Genomic DNA, 12,941 nt, shown 5'->3' with positions numbered 1-12,941 from the left:
GGAAAAGCCAAAAGGATGAGTGGGGGTAACAATGGGCTGCCAAAGAGAGCGAACCTTTTCGAACCGCCGAACTGCGAGCGAAAGAGAAAAATGTGCTGCTGCATGTTTTTGCATGTGGTTGTTGAAAACAACACCAAAAAAAAAGAACGTGAAAAGCGTGAACGATTCTTTTTTCGCCTCCGCCGCTGTTGCTGGCTGCGCCAGCCCGATGGATGGTGACGGCTGTGTTGTGGAAAATATAAACGCGTTCGAACACCACCGGAGAGGGCGACCGGGAGCGAGAGAGCGAGAACGAGCGAGCACGGATGGTTGGATGGGTTGACCGGTCGGCGCGTGAAGCTTTGCGAGCGAGAGCGAGTGAGGGGAGGAAAAAAAGCGAAAAGCTGGACGCAGAAAAAGTGTAGGATTTGGGCGCGCACATATACACACGTGCCTACACACACAGAGAGAGGGGCACGCAGCGGTGCGGTGTGGTGAGGTTTGCGTCGTCCGACACACCGCGGCAGCCAGAACCGGGGAGGAATTGGTGAGCATTTTTTAAAAACAGTCCCATCTGAGACACTGTGTGAATTACATGTCCTAACAGCAGCTAGAGTCTAGAGTAACGTGCTCAGATCGAAGCGAAGAGTCTTGAGATTATTAAGTGTAAGAAAGTGTTTCACGGAATCGACGAGAAGTGTTGTTGGGAAAATTCGCGTGTTGATTGAAACTGGATACGATTGACGCGTGGTGAACAAGCTACGTGTTGGAAGGCAAGAGGATATTTCGCTTGTGATTGAAAGACACACATTTGTAACGGTTAGAAGATAGTAATTTCATGCGTACGCATCGCTAAGATAAGACGGCGGGCGATTAAATGTGAAAATAGTGTTAATACTAATTTGGTTGATGGATTAAAACCAAGTAAAATTGGAGGAAAGCAGTGATTTGCGACAGCATTATCTGAAGATACGTTCGGTAGGAATCCGAGAAGTGAGTTACTAGTGTCGCGCAGATGCATCTCCCGGCTAGCAGCGAGTGCCAAAGTCCTCCGGTCTCGAAAAACATGACTGATATGTTTTCCAACCTGCACGACATGCTGCAGGAGTACCACGGCGAACTGGTGCAAACAGGATCACCGGCGGTCCTCTGTTCGGCTCTTCCCACGCACTGGCGCTCCAACAAGAGTTTGCCGGTTGCCTTCAAGGTGATTGCCCTGGATGATATCCAAGACGGTACTTTGGTTACAATCAAAGCTGGCAACGACGAAAACTATCACGGTGAATTGAGAAACGCGACGGCGATCATGAAGAACCAAGTAGCCAAGTTCAATGATCTGCGCTTTGTGGGGCGATCCGGGCGTGGAAAATCGTTCTCGATCACCATCATCATCAGCTCCTATCCCAGTCAAGTGGCCACCTACACCAAAGCAATCAAAGTGACCGTCGATGGACCTCGGGAACCTCGATCGAAGCAAAGTAAGTTTTCGTTTTAATCGCATCATACTAACTTCGATTCGGTTTTGTATTGATTAGCTGTTTTATGATCTGTCTTCATCAACATAGGGCGCCGGTTTTCCAATAAAATTTAGCTTTGAAATCGGGTGGTTCATGCCCATAAAAAGATTGATTTTGTTTGAAAATTCAGGCGCCAGTTCCCGCTAACGATGCTAGCTCGAGTTTCATCGAGCGAGGCTATTTACGTTACAATCAAACCATATGTTGCGAGCATAAATAGCCGCATTAAAAATTAATCGCTTGAAATTGAGTCTGTGCACGCTAACCGTGCTGTGTTCCTAGTGTTGTGTGCTCCCCGCATGAAAACAAAAGACATCCGGAAGTTCAGCTCTTTGATGATTTAAACATAAGTATTTGCCTCCGTCGTGGCCGCCGCACCGTATCCCTTCGGAGGCAAAAAAATCGTACCCAACAACTGCCAACTGGTGGTGGCAGAAGAAGATTCTTGTCTTTGTAAATATTTGAATTTCACACATCTCAACTTACTTTTCGACTTTTGCCGCTCGCCGGAATGTCTTGCAGCCCGCTTTTAGGAATGCCACCACCAACGAATTTTTCCTTTTTCCTTTGATATTCGGTAGAGCGTAGCTTGTTTTTTGTTTCTTTCAACCATATGTAGAGTATTTACCATCCTACTTTCTTTTCGTATTTTTTATTTGCAGATTTTGCCTACGGTCATCCGGGAGCATTTAATCCATTCATGCTGAACGCCGGATGGTTAGACGCGGCCTACATGAACTACGCGTGGTCTGATTACTTCCGTCAACAGCAGCAGCTACAAGCCCAGCAACAGCAGCAGCAACAACCATCGCCAGCACAGGGTCAAACCAATCCCGTCGGAATAGGCATAGGAAAAGGTAAGCATCCTTACTTGAGTTTCCTTTCTCGACCAACAAAGCCTAAAGAGAAGATTAAGCCTGCCATCGCGATAAATGAACTTTTCCCGTTTGCAAAGCGGTTATCATGAGTCACGAGCAGGCTATTAAAATATACCGATTTCGCCCATGCGTGACATTCTAACTGCACTTTGATCCCCTCCAATTCCGAAACCGAACGCGCGATCTAAAACCCCCATCCAATTCGAACCACTTTTCGACCATGGGCCAACTCTTGTGTGTAGCGTTCGCGTAATCCGCCGTGACACAGGACAGGACACAGCACAGACCACTTTATTGATTTCGGATTATTAAACATCGAGTGCTCCCGGAGCTCCCCGAGCCGGGCCCGGACTGGCGGACAACCAGCAGAAGCCTAACCACACACAATTTCCAATCGCGGCCGGACTTTCGCTGTCTCCTGGCGCGGTTGGCCACCGTTGGTGGTGACGATTTTGGTACGCCGCTTAGCACACATCAAGCGACCAACACACACACACGCCGACACCGACCGGGCCTTACCACTTGACACCAACCACCGCCGATGCCGATGCCGAGCCCAAAGTGCATGTACTTTTTTGTTGCATATGCACGGAAATGCATTTTAACTGTTAGTGCAAAGCTTAGTTGTTTAATAGGATAAATGGATTTTTTCGCGCTTCGGTTTTTTTCCTCTCGCAAACGTCCGAGAGCTGCCATATTTTTTGGCCAGTCGCCAGTTTTCGCGCCGATGTTGTTCCATTGGTCATCTTCGGTTGGTTGATTGCTGCTGAGTTGATTTCTGGGTAACTCCCTTTTCGAAAAGAGAAACAGCGGTGCAGGGAAAAACTCAATTAATTTTAAATTACAATGAAAATGGAAAATTGTCGGTTTTGGATTGCATAAAATTTTGTGGAAAGTGTACTTTTTTTACCACGGGTAACCCGAAATCCGAAGGCTTACTGCTGCACACAGGCATCGCGGGGACCGAAATTTTCTGCTTCGATAAAACGCCATGGTCGAGTGGCAGTGAAAGGACACACTGCCAGTGCAGGGTGAAGGATGAAAAAAAGCAGTTATGCCGGCCAGTACCGGTGGCCAATGCTGAGGAATTAAAATTGCATATAAAAATCAATTCGTAGGGGATTGATTTTTTGCTGCACACTCCGGTCGTCCCTCTCGAGCTACTGTCGAATGTCTCTTGTTTTCCGGGACGCCCCTGTTACTTCCGCTATAATCCGATCACCGGGTTTGTATGTGTTGCGATACACGGACTGAATGAACGAAGCGAAAGGAACGCTGGTCCTGCCACATTTTATGCACTTAATCTCTCTTGGCAACGTTGAAATTGCTCACCAACCATTCAACCCAATGACGGAAGATTACGATTGCTTATGATTTTTTGTTTTCTGTTTTATTCTTTAAAGGATCTCCAACGTTACCTGCACCAAACGGAACAACTGGACCGATGCTGCCAACGCCGCCGGCGGAATTTCTCCCTCTTTCCGCCGGTCAAACAGGACTTCCCAACGGTCCAGTTCTACCCAACGGAGCAACCTACCTGTCGCAGTTTCCTTTCGGTCCCCACGCTGATATGCACTTAAAATCTCCGTTCCTGCCTTACGACATCTCACCACTCCGTGCCAACGGCCTACGCACTGGCCCCCACCCGCTGACCGCAACCATCAGCATCCCACCAAACGACTTCATCTCCTCGTCACGCCTCTCGCCGGCATCCTCCCGTAATTCTAATTCATCCCCTCCGTCAACCCTAAATCAATCACAAACCAAAATCAACTCCCCGCTGGAGCTCAACTCCACCGGTGAACAATCTTCGGCCGAGGAATCCGACGACGAACACATCGACGTCGTAAAGTCCGCCTTCGTACCGATCCTACGACCGCTGCCGACTTCCTCGGCCGACACCAGTTCGGATGCACTGAACGCCCCGCTGAAATCGGAAACACCGGACTCGACGACCAGCTCGCCGAAGACCCGCTGCGATCTGAAGGCTCCCTCGTCCAAGAAGCCCCAGCTGCACGAAATCGCTCCGAGCGAACCGAGCTCGCCGGAAAGCACGAAACTGTCCTCGCCCAACATCATCCTCAAGCAATCGGCCAAAACCGTGTGGCGACCCTATTGAGAGTACCTACTGTTCCACCAAGTGGCTGCAGCGATCAAGGCTGCGTCCTGCCGACGGGGGAAGTAGCGCTTTATAGACTAATTAGTTCAGATCTGGTGATATTAATGTTAATGATAATCGGTGATGTTAGCAGTTAGAGTTTAGATCGATTGTAAATAGCGGCAGACATTGTGAATATATTGTGTCAGACATGCAGACGGTAGTACACTTACACATTCATAGATTTCTTTTTATAGTGCGGGTTATAATAAGATGAATCTAATCGGAACAAACCTTAAAAAGAGTCAAGCTCTCGTTCGAAATGTTTTCCGTTGAAAATCAGTAATTAGAGTTGTGATAGACTCAACCGAATTCCCTCGATTTCCCTCTGCACGCCTGTCTCTATTCTCTCCGTATTGTATATATAGAAACTAGTTATCTAGAGATTCCTATTTTATTTTACCTTAAGTTTAGCCAACAAAGCAAGAAACAGGTACATTTTATATAGTACAAAGTGGTATAAAATTGAAACGGACACTGAATTTTGTCAATCGTGGAAAATAAAAGATTTATCATAAAATATCGAAATTGAAAAAACACATGACTATTGCAAGCCCATTCCATTTATCACAGATGTCCCTTCCTCTCGCATCAGCATTCAGGTTCACCGGCAGGAATTGTACCCTCGAGCAAACAATTTCCGCACATCTATAAATCATACTTTCCCTTTTTTTTTCGTCGGATTCTCGCTCTTTTTCAATCGGAACAGCACACGGCGACAGCGACGACGATGACGACGTTCGTCCCTTTAATATTTACACTAACGTGCCTCTTCGCCTAACATCGTTTCCACTGCCACCGACCGTTACAGCCAGCCACCAAGGAAACAAAACATAACGGCAAGCAAGCGTATGCATGCACAGCAGGAAAAATGACGGTGATTACAGAAGAGCTCTTGCTTTACCTACTTGTATCGCATCGAAATCACGGTTTGACAACTCTTCTCTGTTAATAAAAGCTTCACCCTCTTCGGCATGTTCTGCGGGGTGGCCACCACGGCATGGCCGGCCGTACCTCTACCGAAGTGACTGCGGTAACCCGATAACTAACGAACTTCGAGTTCTGGTTGGAATTTGATTGCAGTTTCCGTTGCTGTTGTTTCTTTTTGTTGCATTGTGGATAGATACAATTTTAGTGCTTCAAATTCACTGGTAATTGTTATTATTAGAGAATAGTATGGAATTTTATAAATCCAGGTGTTAACTTTCAATCTAATGATTGTTTTTGATTCATTCCAGATTTCAATTCTGGAAACAAAACTTGCCCAATTTTATTTAAAAATACATAAATTATCTAAGCAAATATTGGATCAGACAATTTATTTGTAGAAAATTTGTTGCTCTAGTCGGTTCCTCAACAAAAAATTTACTAAGTCGACCATCCTTTTTCCCCCATATTTAAAATTTTGTGTTAATTTGAATTCATGGACATGGATTTCAAATCCGTGGAAGAGGAATAGTAGAAAACTTAATTGTACTCTAAAAGAATAGCAAGACCACGAAAATAAAAAACAGACTCTATTCTTTGTTGGTGAAAATGTTCGGTTTCCGATAAATCAGTTTCTGTTTTCGAAAAAAGATCCGAAACGCAAACATTCAGAATGCGTGCCGAACAGTTACGTTCAGAACCGAGTACTGGCCTAAGAAACGAGCCGAAGATAGAGATTAATGAAAATCACGATAAAAGTTCCGCAAGGTTGCAATCTTGGTCAAGTTGTTATTTTCAAAGTTGTCGTTGCAGCAATGTAACAGGCCAGTCTCAATATAAAGTGAAAATTCTGTAACTGAGGCAAAAGTAAATAATCCATCACAAAACATAAATAGTTTAGGTCAGCAACTGCACAACAACACGGTAGTATTCTATTGCTCTACTGTATTACACTGGCGGAGGACAGTAAGAGTTCTTTCTTTCTTTTATTTATCAATAGCTCCTCAGTTTTCGCGACACAATTGTTACGCTTCAGGCCAGAACTCCGCGACTTCGCCCGTATGGTATTTCTAGACGAACGACGCAACTTCTGGCAGGCACTTTGTACTATAAATGTGTGATTGGCTGAAATCTTATTTGACAAACCGACAGCTTTATGTAAAGATAGGATCGGCTGAATCGACAATATTCACTCCGCAGTGTGGCGTTCCTCAAGGAAGTAATTTGGGACCCCTTCTATTCGCTCTCTTCTTCAATGATGTCTCCCTGATCCTACCAAATGGAAGTGTGCTGATAGACGCGGATGATTTGAAGATATACTTTGCCATCCCCAAGTTAAGTGATTGTTTCCGTCTACAGGATATGCTGGACAGGTTTACCAGATGGTGCCGACTAAATCGTCTTGTGGTTAGTATAGCGAAGTGCTGTGTAATTTCTTACCGGCGTCTGAATCCTGTTCTGTTCAACTACACCATCGACGGGACTATTTTGAATCGAGTCGACCAAATTAAGGATCTAGGCGTTCTGTTAGATTACTAACTAACTTTTAAAATGCACTACTCATCTATTGTAGCGAAGGCCAACCGCTAACTAGGCGCCTTCATTTCGAAAATTGCTGCTGACTTCAGCGATCCACTTTGTCTTCGCGCTTTGTACTGCTCATTGGTAAGATCCATTCTTGAATTCGCGTCAATTGTATGGTCGCCTTATGAAGAAGTATGGATTTCCCGAATCGAATCAGTGCAGCATAAGTTTGTTCGATACGCTCTACGTAATCTTCCATGGACGCACCCGCATGACTTACCTTCCTATGAAGACCGGTGTGCATTGATTGGCATCGAAACTCTTGAAGATCGACACAACACCAACCAAGCTGCTTTCGGTGCCAAAATTATACGTTCCAAGATTGTCATTTCCGCACTGCTTGGTCAACTACATACCTACGCACCACAACGTATTCTAAGACCGAGACGATGGTTACAACAACCTCCTAGAAACACTGTTTACGGTAACAATGACCCTATGATTAGTGCGAGCGGACGATTCCAAGAGACATATCACTTGTTCGATTTCAACGTGTCCACAAAAACCTTTCGGCAACGTATTGCTAGTAGCTTGTGATATTTTATGTATGTAACTTTATTTCATTAAGACCACATGTAGTCAGATGATTTATTATACAATAAATTTCGCCGTTCACGACCAGTCCGGAGTGAAAGACGAGCGGCTTTGAGATCCCCTTCCCGCTGATTGTCAGCCCCAGGAGCACCTTTTTCGGGAACTTGGTATGTGAAATGAACTTCACCTCGGAGCTCACTTCCTTCGTGGGAGAAGTAAAATACTAAGTGCCCTGTCAGTCGTTGCCATCCTGGGTGAGATAGATCTCGTCGTCCATCACCACCGCCAGGTCGCGATTCGCCGGAAAAAATCGTCTTGACCATCTTTGTCATTGCCTGCGACTCCGAGACTAGTGGACGGGACTGCCGCTTTCTGACATATATGTCCATGTTCGCCAAGTACTTTTTCACTGTTTGACCCGTTGCACCGACCTCCCGGCCAAGCGCACGTAGCGATGTAGCCACTTTTCCCTCGGTCTTCCTCTTCAGCATTCTTTGGAGTTTGTTATCGCTCAGAGTCGTCGGACGTCCAGAACCGGACTTTCTTTCGATTCTCTGATTGTTGTTCAATAGTACCAAGATATTGTAGATGCCAGAACGGGCGTGTCAGGCATTCACAAAGTGCCGCACGATGTCCGTTTTCGACGCGGCGCGGTACCGTTCTTTGAACACGCACACTTCTGAACGAAGTAGCTTCACTCTTAAGCAACCAAAAGCTCGAATTTCAGGAACAAACTTAGAAGTTCAAATTAAGTTCAAATTTCGTTCCGCAGAACTTTCTTGCTGAACAACCAGACACTACATTTGTAAACCGAACTTCATTCTCAATAAAGTACCGGTAAAATCTGTAGCAACTTGAAAGTTCAACATGCAGCTTGAAAGTTCAATATGAAACATACAAAGTAACTAAGAGTTCGGATTATGGCGTCTAAGGAAGGTTAACAAGCTTTATTTCTATGGATCTATAGCTTGCTAAGCAGCTTTACTTGTAATTAATAACCGAACTTCAAAATTGTCGTGAATTCGCTGCATAGAGCGCTAAGCACCTTTTAAAGAAACTTTGTAAAAAATTTGTAAAATAGCACTTAAGTTCTATTTTTTTACTTTTCTATTTTCTACCTCCGCCTTCTTCTAACCGACTGTTCATGCGATTACGATAGAAACTTTAACTAACACCTATCGCTGCTGGATTTGAACCCGAGCGTTCCGCGTAGCAAGCCTGTCCTAATGCATTGCACCATCTCTGACGCCACTAGTGAATGACATAAATTTTGCCGATGAGTTGTTCTCGAGCGTAAGTTCATTTCGGGCTGTGGTAAATGATAAATTAGCACATCGAGTAAAATCCATCCAAATCGCATATTTGGACTACAACACTACAACACCGATTCGACTTAGAACAAGCATCAATTCTGGATCACAGCAACAAACCAACACGACTACCGATACTGGAAGTATGTCATATAATGACTACGAACAACATCAACAAACGCACCGACACAGATGGAATCAACATATGTTATACGGGAATACTAAACACACTAAAACAAAATAGTAGAAAAACAACCACAAAGGGAAACACTAGCACAGAAACGCAGGACCAGGCACAAACACAAACAAACATCACGAATACAAAACAATGAAAAGTAACACAATTGAAATCAAGCCAATAGTAAAAGTATCGTGCCCAGTATAGGAAGAACAATTCACGACAGGTTAAAATAGTTATTAATATAACGCAAACAAATGACAGTTACCAGTAATACACAATTAGAAATCGTTACTCAATTCTGATTAACTCAAATATATAGTAAACCAAATTGTACCAAAATCCAAAACCAGACAACACTGTAGACTAAAAGAATTTAGACAAAGGCGATCAACACTTTGTAAATACCAAACAAATTATAACTCAGACAACAACTGCTAATAAAAGTACCCGTTCGTAGAAGCCCTGATGAAGATCCAAATCCGGATTGAAACGTTGGCGTAAAAGGCAAATAGAACGTCTACTATAATTTAATGACTGAACAGCCAAAATCCCAATCATTCTATACTTATATCTCAGTCGAAAAATACTAGTGGATTCTCCTTATCTTTTTTATTTTTAAGATTATTGGAGTTTCTTTATGAGCTGAACAGTGTTCTATATAACGACTTAAGTGAACTTTTTGCGAACTTTCTGTTAGAAGTTGCTTTGTATTCCCTTCGAAGTTTAATCATCAAATAAGAACTTGAAAGTACGGTTAACTACTTAAAAATTAAGCAGAATAGAATTCTATTCATGATCATTTCGTTGGCTACTTGGTTACTTGGGTTGTTTCCTACCTGTAGAATTTTATATAATTACCTTCCATGGGAAATTTATCAAACTCAGTTAGCTGTCTTAGTTTTTTTTATCACCATCCGAAAAAAGTCAAATTTTTTTTCATACATACGGTAATCGTGGACAGAATTTCTTGCGCTGAATCGATTCTTGCATGTGGTATTGTAGATTGAACCTCATCGAGTATAATTTCCCATGGTAGATGCTGCGTCTGTCCCTCAGATGTATCACAATCGCATGGAGGACGCATTTGGTTGACGTGCAACCACAATAACTTCGATCGTCCTGCCGTGTCCAGTGCAGCGTAACGATGTAGTTTATAGAACCCTTCCGTTCGATGACTGGTTATGATGGTTATGGTTATGAACTCAAGACTTGGCATTGCTGCGGTGCAGTTCAGTGTAGATCAGGTCGGCTTCTTAGAAGTTGCGTTTGATAGCTCTGTGTCGACGATTGACCTGCTCATCTTATTTGCGGTTCCTTTGGAGCTTGAGTTACAGATTTAGTTTTGTTTAGCAGGCCCAACGTGTTATGCACTGGTCTTCCAAGCAACAACGCTTCACCTGGAGATATCGATTCCGGAGTATTTGGTTTTGGAGTAGAGTGATATACCGAAAGGAATGTGTTCAAATGCTCCAGTGTAGGTGAACCTTATCTGTGAAGCTATCCTAGATCGACTGATGTGCTACGTGCGCGTTTCGGGGTCACTCTAGAGTCCTTTCGAATCGTGCAGAGGGTTGGGACAAGGGGAAGGGCTGTCTTGTATGTTATTCAATATCGCTATTACAGGTGTGATCCGGCGAGTGGGCTTCGAAACGACATTCAAGCTGAAAGTCGAGCCTACTTTTTCCTCTGCAAGACGCTTTAATCAAGGAGCATACCCCGTCGCACAAAGTTGACGATGTACGTAACGCTAATTAGGCCGGTAGTTCTCTACGGATTTGAGACAGTAACTTGCCGTATTTGAACGATAGCGGAGAGTGGCATGTGAACCACGAGTTGCAGGCACTATTTGGAGAGATTCCCATCGTACACCTAGCGAAAGTTGGGAGACTATGGTAAGCCGGTCACGTCGCAAGGATGCCGGACGCCAACGAAATTAATATGAACACATTACCACGGTCGTACTGGAATGGACCCAGACTCTAGGGTTGCTTTCGATGGAGACTTTTCTGCTTCAACATACGCTCTGCAGTCGTTTTTCTGGAGCCTTTTGAGTTCAGTGTCTACTTTGAGCAGTGAAGCGCATGCAACGGGTCGCTTGAGACAGTACACAATACGTACGTCGGGCTTCAGGTACAGCTTCACTTGCGCTCTCCCGCACTTACCCAGCGTGCTTTGGAAAAATTCCGGGAACTGGTGCTTAAAATGGTTGATGAACTCATCTTTCGTTTGTTGCATGGCATTCACGTTGGTTGACCAAACTGCTAATCGACACTGACCACAGATCTAAAAGATCCATAGTCTCGATTCCTAAAACGTTGAGTTTAGTGTTGTCCAACATGAAGATGCGACCAGTTTCGTTGACGTCGCCGATGGTAATCTCGGTCTAGAACTCCGAAAGAATATTTAGGTTACATCCGGAAGCTGTGACTGCAGACTCTATCGTCGCTAGGTTGTTTAATGTTGAAACCCCTTTCGTTCGGAATTTTGGTGTTGTCAGACGCCGAGTTATGTTGAAGTTTGACTGCTACAGGAACTTCCGCTCGCTTTCGATGTAGCAAACTGTGGAAGTGCTTCTCGTCTTGTTCTCTTTGGGCTTGCTACTAAAACAACAGCCTTCCTTGTGTCCTTATTGCTTGATGCTTGCATTTAAAACAGATGTGCGAAGGGAACAGACAGCGTTTCACTCGAAACTAGTCAATCTGTTTTACTTGAATGACAAATGTCCGTAGTATAATAATTTCACCCGATATAATTGTATCGCATTCAGATGAGAAATTCGACGGAAAGTTTTTGTACACATATTTTCCACATATTAGAAATTGCCAGGAATTTGAAAGTTTTAATTGAAATGTGGGGTGTACAGAATTAGACGCGCTTACGGTGATGAAATAGGACAAAATGTTGTAAGTAGTTGTAAATAGTTGTAAATTCTTTAAATAAAATTAATACAATATAATTATATTATAATCAAAACCTGAATATGATGTAATCACCATATTGACTTTATACTATACCTATTAAGTACGATTGCGTGTGTTTAAACCTGATCAATTTGTCAGTGGAAATTCTACATGTTGTGCCAACTTATCAAAGCATTGTTCACTGAACTCAGGAATGTACAGATGCAGGACAGTGTCGGTAAACACGAAATAACTACAACGCTGTGCACCAATCACCGATTGTGTAAATTTGGCCATATGTACGAACATGTCAAGTAACGGCGGAGTTCCCGACCGGAGACTACCCAATGAAAATGGGCTCACCCACCGAGAACAAAGCACACTCCCGGGACTATATCGGTGTGAAGTAGTGAAAAATCTGATTTGTAAAAATTCACCTCTATCGCAGCGAAACTTACAACGGGCCAGAACTCTTTCACTTTCAATTGAAACAGGACCCGATCCTGCGACCGGAATCCGACAAAGCAGTCGATGCACTTTACCTGAATGCAACCCTCTCTTCCCATCGAACCCCACCACTATTCGATTGGCATTGATGGGAAACAGTGGTCGGGTTGCGGAATACAATTGATGGAAGTGAAAATATGTGCATGCTCAAACACACACACGCGCGCACACACAGTCGATTTCCAAGTGGAAAATATCGAGTAAATATTGACATTAATTTTCAATAGTGTTTTATTTCGGTAGGTTCTCCATGCCAGAAGAACTTGAAGGGGTGTTGACACAGCTAGAGACCGTGCACCGGGGAATCTACACGGAATGGTTCAGTGTTCGTTCGTTGGTTGCGCACCGCGGGAAAATGTCTGGAGGGCCTTCGGAACAGATTACCACCGGTGGTGGTGAGTGGTGACTTTCTGGAACCCGGGCATGTCCAATTTTCCCAATGTCCAACGTTTCTTTGTACCTTCTA

The 12,941-nt window shown here is 44.0% G+C and overlaps 1 protein-coding gene across 1 annotated transcript; it reads left to right on the top strand.

The window, feature by feature from the left end:
• Positions 1–994: 994 nt before the first annotated feature.
• Positions 995–4,493, top strand: LOC128742396 (segmentation protein Runt). Its single transcript, XM_053838748.1, has 3 exons — positions 995–1,457; positions 2,159–2,353; positions 3,778–4,493. The coding sequence occupies exons 1-3, from the start codon at positions 995–997 to the stop codon at positions 4,491–4,493; spliced, it is 1,374 nt and encodes a 457-aa protein (XP_053694723.1).
• The last annotated feature ends 8,448 nt before the right edge of the window (positions 4,494–12,941 follow it).

Source organism: Sabethes cyaneus, chromosome 1, assembly GCF_943734655.1.
Source record: "Sabethes cyaneus chromosome 1, idSabCyanKW18_F2, whole genome shotgun sequence".
NCBI lineage: Eukaryota > Metazoa > Arthropoda > Insecta > Diptera > Culicidae > Sabethes > Sabethes cyaneus.
This window is presented reverse-complemented; position numbering and strand designations above follow the sequence as displayed.